Consider the following 17,630-nt stretch of genomic DNA (forward strand, 5'->3'; position numbering starts at 1 on the left):
CCAGAAGACCTGCAGTCTCCCTGGAAAAGAGAGAGAAAGAGAGAGAAAGGGAAAGCTGAGAGGAGGAAAGGAAGAGAGGGAGAGAAACACTGAAGGACTCTGAAAGGGAATATTACAGAGATGGAATGCCCCAGAGGACGTCGTTTGCTGAAAGCTCAGTTAGTCTAAGGTGTGAAAGATGGCCTCCCCCATGAAGGCAATTAATGGAGTCATCTATAACAGTGCAGTGGGTGCTGAGGGTCAGCCCAAAAGTGGGGGTGAAGGGTTCATACACACACTGACCCTGCTCCTGGTACACCCCCACTTACCGTGTTATTTGTGACAGTGTACACACACACACACACACACACATACTCTCTCTACATGAAATTACATGTTTTGAAGGCTAAACAATTTACACTTTTGCACACCCATACATCTTTCAACTTACTAGTCCACAGACACACACACACACACACACACACACACACACGTCCCGGCAGTCTGAAGAGGAAATGCACTATTAGTATTGTGTTTGCCGGATGCACACACAGCATTTTCTAATTTTTTCCAGAACTTTCTCTGTGTATACTCATGAGTAATACTCATGCTACCAAACATGTCTGCAAATGGTCAAGGCTGACCTTCATCTCAGTTTACCACCAGTTCTCTCTCTTTCTCTCGCCGTGCTGAGAGCTTTCCAGGCCCCATTTTGCAAAGTGGACACTCACTCAAAATCCCCCTCAAGGTAGAACCATAGCATCAATCACAACCACTGTGACGAAGATCATTATAATATGATTATTGATTGCAGATTATTGAAGTCAAGTGTTCCTGGAGACGTGCACAAGTATCTGTCCATCATACTCTTAAAGGTGAGTATGAATCTGTGTGCATGCCTGTGTCCAAACTAAGGGACTCCCATAATTGTCCCCTACACAACCAATTGGCTGGTTGTCTGTCTGCCGAACACTCCAATGCATAAAAATTGCAATCCCTTCATCCACATGAGTGTAACATAGAGGAGAAGTGGTGGTGAGAACTGCTATCCTACAACGATATCCTACCATTCATTCATACCTTCACCTTTCCTCTAATAGGAGCACCTACCATCATCTATTTCTCCAGTCTGGAGGTAAAGCCAGACAAAGCTCTACTAGAGTTCAGTGAATGCTGCCAACCTACCAGGTTTCCCAGGCTCCTGGAGAGATTAGTGATCTTTACAGAAGTATTGCCAATGAACCAACACAACCTCAAAACCTTGTACTGTTGAGCCCCCTAGTGGCCAATGCTGGTACTGTTTGCAGGAGCCACCTTACAGAGTAACACCTAAATAAAGTCAAAGTCGTTTATTGTTGTCACAAAGCACGACACACTACAACACACACGTGCAATGGGCGGTGACACAGGACACAGACACACGCATGCCGAAGCGGTCGCCGGTGAAATTCTTCCTCTGCCTTTAACCCATCCGAGCTGTCCTTCCTCAAGGGCAGCCAGGAGCAGTAGGCAGCCTTTATGGCGCCCGGGGACCAAGCCAAGTGCTCGTGTCCAGTCTTGGTCAGGGACGGACAGGAGAGCGATCTGTTCTTCTGCCTGTTTTTATGTTGGGGTTCTTAGTGGAGGAAACCCTTGTGAACGCGGAGAACATGCAAACTCCACACAGAAAGGCCCGGGAGATAGCCCACCTGAGCACCGAAGGCCTGGCCCAAAATCCATGCTGGGAGACATTGGACCTCATTCTCGAACAGTTAAGAAAAAGTTAAGAAGAAATGTGCCACTGCTGAGTGGGTTGAAGAGTTAACACTGGGCATCCCTGTGAAGAAGCTCTTAATGACAACAGGAGTCACTTTTCCCAGAGTTTTACATCCTTTAAATAGATCGACCACCACTGCACCAGTTCCTGCTTGCGGGTCCTATTGAAGGGGTAACCACTTTACCAGCGTAGTCTTGGAGTTAAGGCCTTGGATCCCCCTCTGACTGCTGACAATCATCCTTACTTATGATGCTAATTCAATGACATTACATTGATTCCCTGTCAAACTGGGCATTAACCAATTTGAAAGACAGACAATACTCTAATGTGCCCCAATTCAGACCTCACACTTGACCCCCTTGAGGAGGGAGGGGGCCACACAGTACAGCCACCTGGAGGGTCTTCTGAGTGATCCAATGTAGAGTACTGAATGACACAATCATACAGCAGGTACACTTGGTCAGTCATGCGCACACACACACACACACACACACACACACACACACACACACACACACACACACACACACACACACACACACACACACACACACACACACACACACACACACACACACACACACACACACACACACACACACACACACACACACACACACACACACACACACACACACACACACACACACACACACACCTAGGATGAAGACAGACAGACAGCTGAGGTGTGTATTCATAATATTTTATTTAAATTCATGATTCATTCCCTGTAGGCACAGAGTACCACCAACACCACGTGCAGTATGCACTTCAGTATGTCAGTATGTTCCAGTCACACACACATAGGCTTCCTCTCACACGTGTGTGTGTGTGCATCTGAAATCCTTACATGTACACAGGAGAAACGGTCCTGTCTGTCCCGGTGGTCAAGTAGAAAAACTACATAGGGTCTACTGTGTTCCATCTCTATGGATGTGTAAACATCTTCATATTCAGATTAATTTTAAAATGCATCTCTTCTCCCACTTAAAATAAATTAGAAGTTAAAATACTTTTGCTTTCCTCAAAGCAGAAATGCTTCCTATGGATGCTTAGCCAGAGATTATCTCTTCTTTATTTCCAGGATCTTTGTTCTTTTTTTATGGTTTTTATTCCATGGTGTTAAATAAAAAATAAAACCCACTCACTCACACACACACGCATACACACACACACACGCACACTTGTTTGCATTGCTTGTGAAGTCCCTTGCAGAGTGTTTGGCAGCCGCTGTCATGTGGTCTTTGAATGGGGGAGGCACAGGGTCTTAAGGCTTCCTCACGCTCCTCCCTCCCCTCACCTCCTCTCCTCTCCTCACATCACATCACATCACGTCCGCTCTCTTGTCTCGGACCTTGTTGCGTAGTTTGGTCCGAGCTTTGAAGGCAGCAGAGTTGAAGAGATGCTGTGAGGAAAAGAAAATGAGAGAAAGAAAAGCAAAATGTTCACTACAACAGCTACGACACCAGCTGCAACATCACACCAAAGAACTAGAATGGGCAGTGACGGTGAGGAAAGAACTAGAATGGGCAGTGACGGTGAGGAAAGAACTAGAATGGGCAGTGACAGTGAGGAAAGAACTAGAATGGGCAGTGACGGAGAGGAAAGAACTAGAATGGGCAGTGACAGTGAGGAAAGAACTAGAATGGGCAGTGACGGAGAGGAAAGAACTAGAATGGGCAGTGACGGCGAAAAAAGAACCTCCTAGTGAAGCCTCTGGTAGACCAAAAAGTTCTCCATGTGAATCACTATAACCTGGCTTTGCTCCTATTATAGTTCCATATACTAATTATGTGTTCATCCATAGATGATGTATGACAGTATCCATTCAAATCAGCATCAGCATCTCATATACTCTGATACACGAAGGACTCATTCTAAGCTACCGAAAACACAACGATTACGAAAACGACAATAGTAATACATTAATGACCACTTAATTAGGAATACTATGCTACATTACTGCTAATAGATGCCACTAAAAACTACACTCTGTACCTTTAAACATAGTTCATATGATATCCAACCAATGTCCAAAAAAGTATTGATATTTTCATTTGCAAAATCAATTCATAAAAATCAATGCTGATGTTCTCTTAAAGCCAGCCCTATGATGATTGGTCAGTGAGTGAGGACGCAGCAGCAGGTGTACGGCAGTAAGGCTCTGTTCAGCGGCTGAGTGAGGTGAGACTGGAGGTGTGTGTGTGTGTGTGTGTGTGTGTGTGTGTGTGTGCGCTCACCCGTTCTGTGCGTGAGATCTTGCTGGCTTTGACTGACGCATCCAGGATGAGGGGGGCACCCAGCCCAAACATGTCTCTCAGGAGGGGGTTCCACTGCAGCACACACACACACACACACATATTAGTGCTCTGTTATGTGAAGAGGTCAATAACTCTCTCTAGCACGGACGTGCACACACACACACACACGCTGTTCTCCTCACCTGTAGGTGGTGGCGTACTCCAGACTCCAACCCCTCTTTAAAGGCATCATAGATTCGCCTGCGTACCCAGCAGTCAATGTACAAAGCCTCTATTCCAAAGCGGATCTTCTCTTCAGAGAAGTCTTCATTCTGCGCACACACACACACACACACGCAGGCACAATCACACACACATGGGGAAAAGAAACAGCAAGAGTGATGTAGGACAACAGCAACAACCCAAAGCCAAAGCAGACGTCTAGGGTGGGGGGTGAGGGACAGACGTCTAGGGTGGGGGTGAGAGACAGACGTCTAGGGTGGGGGTGAGAGACAGACGTCTAGGGTGGGGGGTGAGGGACAGACGTCTAGGGTGGGGGTGAGAGACAGACGTCTAGGGTGGGGGGTGAGGGACAGACGTCTAGGGTGGGGGGTGAGGGACAGACGTCTAGGGTGGGGGTGAGAGACAGACGTCTAGGGTGGGGGTGAGGGACAGACGTCTAGGGTGGGGTGAGAGACAGACGTCTAGGGTGGGGGTGAGGGACAGACGTCTAGGGTGGGGGGTGAGGGACAGACGTCTAGGGTGGGGGTGAGAGACAGACGTCTAGGGTGGGGGTGAGAGACAGACGTCTAGGGTGGGGGGTGAGGGACAGACGTCTAGGGTGGGGGTGAGAGACAGACGTCTAGGGTGGGGGGTGAGGGACAGACGTCTAGGGTGGGGGGTGAGGGACAGACGTCTAGGGTGGGGGTGAGAGACAGACGTCTAGGGTGGGGGGTGAGGGACAGACGTCTAGGGTGGGGGTGAGAGACAGACGTCTAGGGTGGGGGGTGAGGGACAGACGTCTAGGGTGGGGGGTGAGGGACAGCCGTCTAGGGTGGGGGTGAGAGACAGACGTCTAGGGTGGGGGGTGAGGGACAGACGTCTAGGGTGGGGGTGAGAGACAGACGTCTAGGGTGGGGGGTGAGGGACAGACGTCTAGGGTGGGGGGTGAGGGACAGCCGTCTAGGGTGGGGGGTGAGGGACAGCCGTCTAGGGTGGGGGTGAGGGACAGACGTCTAGGGTGGGGGGTGAGGGACAGACGTCTAGGGTGGGGGGTGAGGGACAGCCGTCTAGGGTGGGGGTGAGGGACAGCCGTCTCCTACCTCTATATACTGCAGCACCTCTCTGAATATGGACCTCTGTTTCCTGCGGTCGTTCTTGGCCCTGTGTTTATTCCCATCTGTGGCCAGACCCTTCAGGGCGTCACACAGAGCATCGCTGTCCTCATAGTCAAAGTCCTGCACGTGGATACACACACCTTCTCATCAGGGGAACTGGGCATGTTAATGCAGGCTAAACATTTCCCTTGGTGTGGACATGCAAATGATTAAATGTGTGTGTGCGCACACACACCCGGTCGATATCCCTGCCAAGCTCATAGAGAAGAGCGATGGTCTCTCCCACTGCAATCCTGAAGTTGACATCAGCACTGTCCAGACTTGCCTGCAGAAGGGGCAGGTGACTGCAGAGAGACCAGAGGGAGACTGCATTCAATTATGGCATTTTGGATTATACAGTAATGGAACTGGACAAACGAGACAAAGCTACGTACAACTTTGTGTAAACTACTAGAAAGAAATACTGTGTGTGTGTGTGTGTGTGTGTGTGTGTGTGTGTGTGTGAGGACGCAGGGGTGTGATGGGCACAGAGAGGAAACGTACACACATGTGTGTGTGTGAGAGAGTGAGCGAGTGAGTGAGAGTGGGTAAGTAAGTAAGTGAGAGCCTCACTGGTCAATGAGGGTGTTGAGGTGTGACGCTGGACAGAGGGTGATGAGGAGTGCCCAGGCCTGCAGAGCAGCGGTGTGGAGGGGGGGAGTACCAGCCTTCACCACGGGCAGCACCCCTTCAGCCCGAGGGTACACACAGCTGAACACACTCTCCAGGTGGCCCAGGGACTTGAGCAGGTCCTGCAGAAATGGGTCAAACACATGAGTACACTGATGGACAGACACACACACACACACACACACACACACACACACACACACACACACACACACACACACACACACACACACACACACACACACACACACCTGCGCTCGCACAAACATGCACTCACAGACCAACACACACATACAAACACACACACAAACATGCTCACACAGACCAACACACATATACAAACGCACGCACGCATACACACACAGACACACGTGAGCAGAGATAACTCACCTCTGCATCTTCTGCAGCAGACACATAGCAGCACATCCCCAAAGCACGGGCACACTGGGAGATGGAAATGAGATGTCAGTGAGAGAATAAGAGAGTGGGATGCCAGCGTGACACCACCAAGTAACTAAATACTGCCACGGTTCTCTGTTCACACATCCTTGACTATGAGCACTATCAATCAAACCCAACACAACCCAACCCAGGCCAAGCTTAGGCCATACTCAGGAGATGGTTACAGTGCAACCCTGCTGAGCTTCCACTTTGACATCACTCACGCTCTGACGTGCTGATAGGCTGGCGCTGTCGTCAATCAGGATGGCGCTGAGAATGGGCCGCAGGACCTTGAAGCCCTCCTCCCCCTCGGGCCCGCCCCCCAGCTGCACACACAGCAGAGAGCACACCGCAGCCGCCGCCGCCTGCTCCTCCCCTCCTCCTGCAGAGAGAGGAGCGCCAGGGAGGGATGGAGGGGGGGAGAGGAGAGGAGGGAGGGAGGAGAGAGGAAGGAGAGAGAGGCAACATTGGCAAAATGAGAAGATAGAAAAATAAATAAATAATAACCTCAAGCAGAGGCAGATCCTGCCAAAGTACAGACTCAGTGACTCCAATCTAGCCATAGGAGAAGGCAGACTGGGAGAACACCTATTTCCACAGGTTTGCCTGCCTGCTCACAGGGTTCTAAAATGTAGGGGAACGTGAGGTTTGACCGGTCTTGCTTGGACAGACAGCAGTTCTTGCTGCTCAATACATTAGTGAGTGCCATGGAGCCAGGGACAGAGACTCAACACAGGGACAGACACATTCAACACAGGGACAGACACATTCAACACAGGGACAGACACATTCAACACAGGGACAGAGACTCAACACATGAACATACACCCATCCACATCATGGAGCCAGGGACACACACTCAACACAGGGACAGACACTCAACACAGAGACTCAACACAGGGACAGAGACTCAACACAGGGACAGACACTCAACACAGGGACACACACTCAACACAGGGACACACACTCAACACAGGGACAGAGACTCAACACAGGGACAGAGACTCAACACAGGGACAAACACTCAACACATGAACATACACTCAACACAGGGACAGAAGCATATTGTACATACACATACAGCGGGTAAAATAAGTATTGAACACGTCACCATTTTTCTCATTAAAAATATTTCCAAAGGTGCTATTGACATGAAATTTTCACCAGATGTTGGTAACAACCCAAGTAATCAATACATACACAGAAACCAACACAAATAAATTCAGAAATTAAGATATGTGTATTAATGTGAAATAACACAGGGAAAAAGTATTGAACACGTGAAGAAAGGGAGGTGCAAAAAGGCATGGAAAGCCAAGAAAACTGCTGAAATCTATCAGTAATTAGAAAGCAATCCGGCCCCTTGTCAGTGCAAATTAATATCCCAACTGATGGCCTATAAAAATGTCTCAATACCAAGGTGTCACACAAGAAAAATCTCATGATGGGTAAAAGCAAAGAGCTCTCTCAAGACCTTCGTAACCTTCTTTTTGCAAAACATACTGTTAGATTTAGGCATTTTCATAACTTCACATAATCTAATTACATCTCAACAAACTAATGCAAATTAGTTTGCATAGCACCAGACTAGTGGCCCCTGGCCTTTTGTCTATGTTGATGAGCCATCAGACATGGTTCCTGGCTTTTGTGTGTCTTGGAGCTAGAAACATTAGCTGGCTTTTGTCTACAGCCACGACAGGATGGTCGAGGCCACAAGGCATTAGCATCTATATGGCCATACCTGACTATGGCCCTTGGTCAAACTAGGCTTACCCCCTGACCTCCAGACACACCCATTCACTCCCCTTCACACATATGTTAATTCTACAATATAAAAGTATGTACATCTCTGTAATGTTTTGAGAAGATGAAGCAAGGAGACCGAGCCGTGAGCAGACGTGCCTAGCGCATGCTCGTGCTGCGCCGAGCTGCGCCGAGCTGACCGTGGCTAGTGACTGAATAAAACACATTCTTTCGCTAAGCCGTCTTCTACAAGTCTGTTATCCCTGAACAAACTAACTTGAACCAAGCGTGGGCATCCGACGAATTCGACGGAGGACAGCGAGATCTTTCAATACTGATGGCATTGGTTACAGACGCATTTCTAAACTTCTGAATATTCCAGTGAGCACTGTTTGGACCATAAGCCGGAAGTGGAAAGAACATCATTTCACCATAAACTGGCCACGACCAGGTGCTCCTCGCAAGATTTCTGACAGAGGAGTGAAAAGAATTATCAGAAGAGTTGTCCAAGAGCCAAGGACCACAGTGGAGAGCTTCAGAAATACCTGGAATTTGCAGGTACAGTTGTTTAGAAGAAAACAATAAGTAATGCACTCAACCGCCATGGCCTGTATAAACGCTCACCACATAAGACTCAATTGCTGAAGAAAAAGCATGTTAAAGCTCGTTTAAAGTTTGCAGCACGACATTTGGATAAGCCTGTGAAATACTGGGAGAATATAGTCTGTTCAGATGAGAGCAAATTTAAACTCTTTGGATGCCATAATGCACACCATGTTTGGAGGACAAATGGCACTGTACATCATCCCAACAGTGAAGTTTGGAGGTGGGAACATCATGGTGTGGGGCTGCTTTTCAGCATACGGTACTGGCAAACTTCACACAATTGAAGGAAGGATGAATGGAAAAATGTACCGAGACATTCTTGATAAAAATCTGCTGCCATCTACCAGGATGATGAAGATGAAACGACGGTGGACATTTCAGCAAGAAAGTGAACAGCCAAGGAAACTCTCAATTGGTTTCAGAGAAAGAAAATAAAGCTGCTAGAATGGCCCAGCCAATCACCTGACGAATCCAATTACAAATCTATGGAAAGAACTGAAGATCAGGGATCATAGAAGAGGCCCAGGGAACTTTCAAGATTTGAAGACTGTTTGTGTGGAAGAATGGGCCAAAATCACACCTGAGCAATGCATACGACTAGTTTCTCCATACAGGAAGCGTCTTGAAGCTGTCATTACCTATAAAGGCTTTTGTACAAAGTATTGAATAAATATCAGTAAGCGTGTTCAATACTTTTTCCCTGTCATTTCACATTATTATACATAACTTAATTTCTGAACTTATTTAATATTTTTACAGAGAAAAATGGTGACGTGTTCAATACTTATTTTACCCGCTGTACATGCGCCCACATGTGCACACACAATGGTTTAAGATATGTTTATTTGCCATATCTTTGTATTCTGTATGGAAACTATGTGTTTAAATGTTTTGCTTTGGCAATACAAAAAAAAACATTTTCATGTCAATAAGAAATAATTCTGCCGCTCCGACACCTCTTCACACAGTTCCAAATGTCCTTCCAGATTCCTCCCACACACCCTTCCACTCACTAGGCCAATATCTTTCATTCTCTCTTTCCCTCCATCTTTCCCTTCTGCCTCATGTGTGTCTATCTGTCCTGTCTCATCCTCGGGTACACACCTTTGCGGAGACAGCGCTCCAGGCAGTCGCTGAGTGTGAGTCTTCTCTCCAGGAGGAAGTCCAAGAGCAGCCGTGAGGAGAAGGCCTGTCGGAGGCTCTCAAGGGCAGCCCCACGCACCTTCACACTGAAAGGAAGACGGAGGGAGAGAGAGAGAGAGAGAGGGAGGGAGAGAGAGATTAAAGGTCAATCATTCATTCGTCTCAAAGTCCATCACGCATGAACTAAAGGTATCGTGTGGCGTGTGGGAGCATTGTGCAGACCCACCCATGTTGGCGCTTAGGATATATATAGTATTTAATTACAAGATGATTTTGCCAAGTTATTAAATGAGCTTTAGTTCGTAAGCGACGGACTCGTCAATGAAGTTAGGGCCCCATCACGGTGACAGTGCAGGAAGCTCAATATCTATGCACTTCATTCATCACCTGACCTAAGGAACACAATCTTAACCATTTTATCTCTGGATTGCTGGAACATCACGTCTGAAGATGTCTTTAGTGAGTGTACCTACCTCTTATCCATGACATCATCAATGCACTGCTTCAGTTTGTCCTCCGTCTCCTCCTGTGCAGCTTGTTCATCTACCACTTCTCCTCCCCCTATACACACAAGCACACACACAAGCATGCACACCAATCAACCAGAATGGATCATATTTGGTGCTCATTTGTCTCCAGTGCTTTTCATCTGCAGTCAAAAGTAAATGAGTGTGTGTGTGTGTGTGTGTGTGTGTGTGTGTACCTGTCCCATCCTCTAATACAGAGGCACTCTCGCTGGCACTACTGAAGTGGCTGAGAACGTCTGAGATCAGGTCATCATCACTGACTCCCGACTCGCCTTTCACCCCATTCTTCCCTGAAAGAATGAGAGAGTGAGTGAGGTAGTGTGTGTGAGACAGAAAGGGAGGGAGGGAGGGAGAGGGGAGATGGTGAAAGAAAGAGAGAGAGTTGGGCCAATGTACATGTTTACATACATATACTGCTTATAGTTATCAGAGCTTTGTTGTTGGATTGTTATTGTACATGATGAGTTCCTAGAGTGTGTGGGGAGTTGTGGATGTGAGAAAAGAGAGGTTTCCATCGCTCTTCACAACAGTCAGTGGACACAAAGCCACTAATAAATGAAGAAGCGTAATAATAAAACACCAACAATGCTGGCTGTTGGTTCATTTGGTTCTACTTCCTGCTCAAGAAAGAAGAATGGTAACGAGATCCTGAGATTTTAACTGGTCATTACTACAGAACATTTAGTTTAAACCAATCCGTATCAATATCACTGCAAAGGTTTGCTTTTGAAAAACAGCACATGAAAATTTGCAAACTAGTTGTGTGGTTGTTTTCCTTTGTGTACCATGTGAACAACACATTCGGCCTACCCCTCAACCAACCTTGACAAGGAGGCTAAACTACAAAACATTAGGCCTGTCCCTCAACCAACCTTGACAAGGAGGCTAGACTAGACAGCCTAACGTGCGTGTGTGTGTATACATCAGCTGTCTGAGCCCATCTCTCTGTCACAGATCTGTCTCCATATAAAGCAGGCCCTCCCTTACTACTGACGTGCACACGTGCACACATGCACTCTACACACACACACACACACACACACACACGGGTAGGAACGGCCCCTCTGACCAAAGGTCAAACATTCATATGAACTACCTCACCCCAAGGGTGCCTGCGCATGTGCACACACACACACACACAAACAATGGGCAAACCCTATCACACCCTCAGAGACCCAAACCGCTGGTCATGTGACCTCATACATATACACACTAATCCAGATAACATTAGAAAGTCCTGACTAGGCTAAAGCACATCAATGCCCCAACATCGCACACGCCCCATCCTGTACCCAACGCACTACACTCTTTCAAAGACGCACCTCACTCTATTCTTATGCTACCTTCATTCAGATGGAAGAAAAGGCATCACATAAACCAGTGTAGGCCGATGACATTTCCTGTCCAAGCCCGCACACACACACAGCTATCCCTGCCGTCTCCCTGCTTAAGGTGCTGGTCTGGCCTCCGTCCTCTCCTCTCTTTCCACCGGCTACAAGCTCTGATCTGGAGGAAAGTTCACCCCAGATTCGGAAGCCACAGCTTGAGCTGAACAAAGCCTGGCTGTTCTCCCCACACACACACTCAACTAAGCACAAAAGCCTGCTATGCACACACCCAAAACACACTAACACAAAGGCCTGCTGTCCCACACCAACTCATTTCTGACACACTTACAACACACACATGGAAATACACACATACACAGATATAGGCAACATGCAAGTCCCATGTTTCAGACATGATATGAAACATAAGACATGATTCATTAAAAAAACGTTCCCTCATCAGCTACCCCATCATACACCACACAGAGATTCCCATATTCTCATGAGAAATTAAAAATATGACATTCATGGAGGTGATTGCAGGTTTACTATAATTTACCATCCTAGTTTGTACTCTGTTCTCTTGCTCACACATACATATTCACCACACACACACACACACACACACACACACAGAAACACACCCAGAGGCATGTGTGTTACTGTGGACAAACCGAGGTCATGTTACAGTGTCCCCCTTAGGGAAGGTGATGGATGCACTGAGAACATGGGTGTAGATGAGAGGGGTTAATAGTGGAGGTCCCTAGGAAAGATGAGACTTGGAAAAGATGGATGAATGGCAACAACTGCAGCTCCAGAATTCTCAAATTCTAGAAAGATAAGAAGTTTGAATAAATCAAGGCTCTGTTATGCCGAGAGGGAGTCCAAAATGCACCAACATATTAGAGCAGTTGGCTAAGGCCAGAGGAACAGAGGTTATGGACCGATGGAAGGATCAAAATAAAGTTTCAAAAGTGATCGCCAGGCGGGAGCTTTTTGTCCATTTGCATGAAATGATAACTAGTTATCTAAGTGAGAAAGGGTGACGTGATCATGTGAGCGCATGAAATGATAACTAGTTATCTAAGTGAGAAAGGGTGACGTGATCATGTGAGCGCATGAAATGATAACTAGTTATCTAAGTGAGAAAGGGTGACGTGATCATGTGAGCGCATGCATGCCAGGGGCCTCCAGTGTTAACGCCACAGGCTGAGCTGGAGCCTGGCAGAGCTGGGTGGTGAGGGGCCCACCTCTAAGAACTGTAGACAGACAGCAGTGGAAGCACATGGCACTGATGGTGCAGGCTGGGTTATAGGGAATCCTTGGATTAGAGCTGTGATGGGAGGATGGTGGCTGGTGATTCAAGATGGGAGCTGGTAGATGTTCACTCACACCTGTTACTGTGGATGGCACAGGCAGTGGAGTTGAGCCTACCTGAACGAGGTGTTTTCCCCGAGAGCTGAAGCTGGAGCACTTCCTGACGCAGGGTCCCTAAATGGGGCGGGGCAACGTTAGATGATCTCAGCAGTGACATTTGTCTCTGAGCCAGTCGTTCTCATCATCATAATCAGAATATTCATTGTTGAAATGGACCAGCACATATTCAGTTAGTCAAGACTTTTGTTCCAATGTTAATGACAAGCTGAATATGCTCTGTGAAGCTACGTTATTCGTTATGGATGAGGGAAGTGGGAAAGGCTATGAGAGACTGGTAAACACAAAAGGATGTAGCAGCTGATAATCTCAGAATATGCATCTTAGATAACTGATATATGCATCTTCCTATATCCAAAGGTGTGTAGCGATTATACTATGACGGAAACATTAAGAAAGTGAAGGCAAGTGACTTTGTTATGCGTGTTAGCTCATTATTCACTTTCCCTGTACCCTAATAACGCTACGGTCATCACCCACCTTTTTTTTTTTTTTTTTTTTTTTTAAAGCAATTCTACTTAGGAGCCCCAAATGGCCAGCATTTGTCACACATGCAACCCTAAATCTGTCACGTGCGACTAACAATGTTCACTGGTCACTGACATTTAGCAGGTATGTTTGTGTGTGCACTGTGCCATTTTTTTCCCACCCGCATTCTACAACAAGGGCATAACAACAGGGGGGGGGCTACACTCATCAAGCAGACACACACGCAGTATTGAAACATCATACCTGAAGAGAATGGATTGAAGAATACATGCCAGCAGAAATAGCACACTTTTTAAGACATGTTATGGCCTTCAATTTAGCAAATCTAATTGCAGACTTTTTAAGGATCCACAGGAACCGTGTTATTATAATTAATATATAATCATTTAGTTCCTTCACCTTTCACCTCTCGCTCTCCTCATGATGCACACAATCATGCTGGTCACTACATTAAGTATAGTATGCACTTTATTCTGTACTTTTCTAAATAAAAGGTTTGCTTAAACGGATACCCTTTGCAGGTGTGCACATGGTGAGGGCCAGGGGGTTGGGTTAGGGGGCCCATGCATGGGGCTTACAGAACCCCTAGATGAACAAGTTAGGCGCACTGGGGGCTAGTCTAATTCATTTCGGGCAACCGAAATCTGAAAACAGAATGCCTGCCTGAAGGACTACCAAGGATTTAGACATTTTTCTAGCCCTGTTACTGTTAGTGATCCTCTGCTCCTGTTGAGCAATCACACTCTGCATTTCTTTGCAAAAAGGCACCCCTAGTTTTGAGAATGTCACTCCCAACTACATTACATATATTAATTCCATCTGAAATGGTCGAGCCGGTTCTGTAAATACTAAATACCATTCTTTAGCATGTAACTACATGTGTGCGACCATGTGTTTTGTGGAGGTTCAGCTAGGGACAGCTACCCTACCGGTTCCGGCCTGACAGTAGAGCACATGCAGCATGTAGGCCTGAGCCAGGATTGCACGTGACGTGCTCCACTGACATCACTGACCGCCCATCGGAGACTGGAGCATAGTGTAAATCTCTCGAGCAAAATCGACACGGCCTATACTCTGACTGGACCAAATTAAGACCTTTCAATCACTAGTAACGTGTTCCCAATGATTCAATCGCGCAAAAGTGCAACAAGGCCACGATTCTAAATATACAAACACGTTTCAATGGGTCTCTTACATCAGCTAGCTAAAAATATAACCAGGCATGCGTTTTACCTTTCAGCCTGCAGACTGAAATAGCAATACCACTTCTGTGTCCCTTTTGTGTGAGTAACGTTAATACGTGGATTTCAAGTGTAGATACCAGAGAAAAGCTGTAGCTGCAATGTTTTATCTACTTTATTAAATATGTGGACAGATAATAATAACTGCCAACCCGTATGGATAGCTGACAACCCGTATGGACAGCTGTCAGTCGTATTTTTGTTGGCCAGGTGCTTAGCTTGGACCAGCCACGTCAGGACTTGCGATACCCCTGACACTAGCTTCCAGTAGTTGATCTGACAATTACTATGGCCCGATTACTAGCACATAACACGCTGGAATGCGTCTTCGCTGCAACCGTCTTATAAGGAAGCCAGCAGGCTAGTCAAACAACGCTAGTATGCTTTTACTGCAATCAACAGGCAATCATACGTATGGTATGAAACAAAACTTTCGCTAACTGAAGTTGCTTACAGACTATTATTTACAGTCACGTTTAGAATAACGCAATTTACTATGTGAAGTGTCAAAATAATCCCTGCTGAGAAAAACAAAGTGAAAACCAGCATCATGCTGCTACCATCAAAAATCATGCGAAAACACACCTTAGCTATCTAGACTAGCTAACCAGCTGGTCAAAGCTGTTTTTTTCTCCAGCAGGGACATTACACGTGTGATATTTTGACACTAAAAATTAGATTAACGATTAACGTGAACAGTGACAATATCAAGATAAGTTACCGTTATCAACGAATACCTGACTGTTCGAAGATGGTTAGATGAAGACTTAAATGTTAATGTCAACCAAGTTACCAGCTAATGTCAATCATGTAAAAAAAATTTTTTTTTAAAAAGACGCCAACGTTAACGTTAGTGAGGCTGCTCGCGTTCTTCTGTGGACTATGAACCAAGTTAACGTTCATCAAATTAACAGAAACTATTTCGTTTAGGTGTGTTCAGACTCCAGTTACTAAACGTTTGATGACTGCTTAACATTACAAGACATTTGATAAGGTATTGTTAACATTACCTTTACTGGAAGCACCCCTCTTCCCTTTTTTATTTTTTGGCATTATGCCAGTCAGTTGGTCCGTCCACCGCTTCCAGACAATCTTAGCTCGGTTCACAGCAGGACTCCCACGATGCCTTACCGACGCCCGGTTAACACTCAGCAGTCACGATAAAACAAGCAGTGGGCGGCTGGCCACAGCCGATCTGCCCACACTATTTCTGCAACAACTCCAAATTTCACAAAACAATTAATCCTCCAACTCCAGAGCTACTCTTGGTCACTGAACAGTTGTACACACTTCGATTGGTGAAGTGTGGGGTCCTCCCAAGGCGCGATGTGTGACTGCGCCTTCTTTTAAGCTTTTTTACCTATGATTGTCCCCAGGTAACCAATATCTAATACCAGGTTGAGAAGATAAATATTTTTCGAAAAGTTTAGGACAGGGTATCGTGCACGTTGCTACTGCAGATTCCACCATCTTCTCCTCGGTAACAGCTCTCCGACCCGGCACGCTCCACCTCTGAAAGTAGATGGAGCTGAGGATTCTGGGTCTTGTAGTTCCCCGTTACCTTCTTCTAGTTATTCAAAAGTTGCAACACACTTTCGACAAAATACAATTCCCGTGAACAATCAATCTCACTCAGCTGTTGGATGTGTTTAGGCTGTAATCATTCTTACAAGAACAAAACAGTGATGTAGTTTGAGTGTTAAAACTCACAGGTGTTAGATCAACAGTTGACGTTTAACTATTCGAGCCAACACAGATGGCAAGCTGTCTACTCACATAAAATAAATTACTCCTTTATGTCGTTTGCATTTTATATTTTCCATCAAACTCTGACTGAAAATGAAGCCAAATGATTCCTCTGAACTAGGCCTACAAAGTGCAGACACAGGCGGTGTATGTTTACGTCATGAACCAAGCACAAACATCGAAATGTACCCAACTTCTTTTCAAAGTATTTAAAACAATCTTTAATTAGTATCAATCAGAGAAGACCTTAGTAAATAACACACTTCCGAATAAATTAGTACATATAAAAATGAAAGGACCATAGTTCCGTGTTCACAGTAGACTAATCTCAAAATATGCACGCTCATCCAGTAGACGATTGTCACTTGTTCCCTCTCCTTAAACTAGGGTATTCCAAGTAAGTGGTTTAATGACGCATCTGAGCAAGTATAGGCCTACTCAGTGAGTGGTAAACCTTCTGATAGAAGAGTCCTATGGCTTTGTTTTGCTAGGAGAATTAATAGGGCTCTTCTATTATGAGGTTTACCACTTTGAGTAAAGTGCTTGGAATACCCCCCAGGTACATCACTTGTAAACAAGAGAAAATTAGATAATAACACATAGCAACTCATCACCAAAGTATTCACTGCTGTCTTGTAGTAATAGGCTAGTACTTGTAGTAGTAATAGTAGCAGTAGTCCTTAACTTTTTCTAAATGTTTCCATGTAAGGTGCTGTACATGAAACAGATCAGATGTTAAACCGATACAAAACATGGTCAGCTTGGATCTTTGGCCCAGTTGTGGTTATACATAAACAAAACAAGAGGCTGAAGGGGATAGGCCGCAGGTTACAAATTAAAGTTATCATGAACCTTATTAATCTATTAGAGGCTGTTCACACCTGGCATTAACATAAGACCCGATCACAAGTGGACAACTCCAAGATGTCAGCTCACACTTGGTATTAGAAT

The 17,630-nt window shown here is 45.9% G+C and overlaps 1 protein-coding gene across 2 annotated transcripts; it reads right to left on the bottom strand.

The window, feature by feature from the left end:
- Positions 1-2,422: 2,422 nt before the first annotated feature.
- Positions 2,423-16,437, bottom strand: ifrd2 (interferon-related developmental regulator 2). 2 transcript variants are annotated; one of them, XM_031566767.2, is made up of 13 exons: positions 15,944-16,437; positions 13,204-13,260; positions 10,618-10,731; positions 10,388-10,475; positions 9,876-10,000; positions 6,647-6,804; positions 6,372-6,425; positions 5,925-6,103; positions 5,548-5,656; positions 5,298-5,432; positions 4,179-4,307; positions 3,976-4,068; positions 2,423-3,140 (listed from the first exon to the last, which is right to left on the bottom strand). In XM_031566767.2, exons 1-13 carry the CDS (start codon positions 15,984-15,986, stop codon positions 3,060-3,062), a joined length of 1,365 nt encoding a protein of 454 aa, XP_031422627.1. In that variant the 5' UTR covers positions 15,987-16,437; the 3' UTR covers positions 2,423-3,059. The 2 variants fall into 2 exon arrangements, with proteins under 2 accessions (XP_031422627.1, XP_012676310.1); XM_012820856.3 differs by lacking the exon at positions 13,204-13,260 and having other exon boundaries at positions 15,944-16,436.
- Between the last annotated feature and the right edge of the window lie 1,193 nt (positions 16,438-17,630).

This window comes from Clupea harengus, chromosome 4 (assembly GCF_900700415.2).
Source record: "Clupea harengus chromosome 4, Ch_v2.0.2, whole genome shotgun sequence".
NCBI classification, from domain to species: Eukaryota; Metazoa; Chordata; class Actinopteri; order Clupeiformes; family Clupeidae; genus Clupea; species Clupea harengus.

What these genes read in the sequence shown, in the direction of transcription:
- ifrd2 (XM_031566767.2), bottom strand. Translation starts at nt 15,986, where the DNA reads ATGCCAAAAAATAAAAAAGGGAAGAGGGGTGCTTCCAGTAAAG. An exon ending in GGAGCGCTGTCTCCGCAAAG is followed by an intron (nt 6,805 to 9,875) that starts GTGTGTACCCGA and finishes CTCTCTCTGCAG; the next exon opens with GAGGAGGGGAGGAGCAGGCG. An exon ending in AGGTGCTGCAGTATATAGAG is followed by an intron (nt 4,308 to 5,297) that starts GTAGGAGACGGC and finishes GTGTGTGCGCAG; the next exon opens with AATGAAGACTTCTCTGAAGA.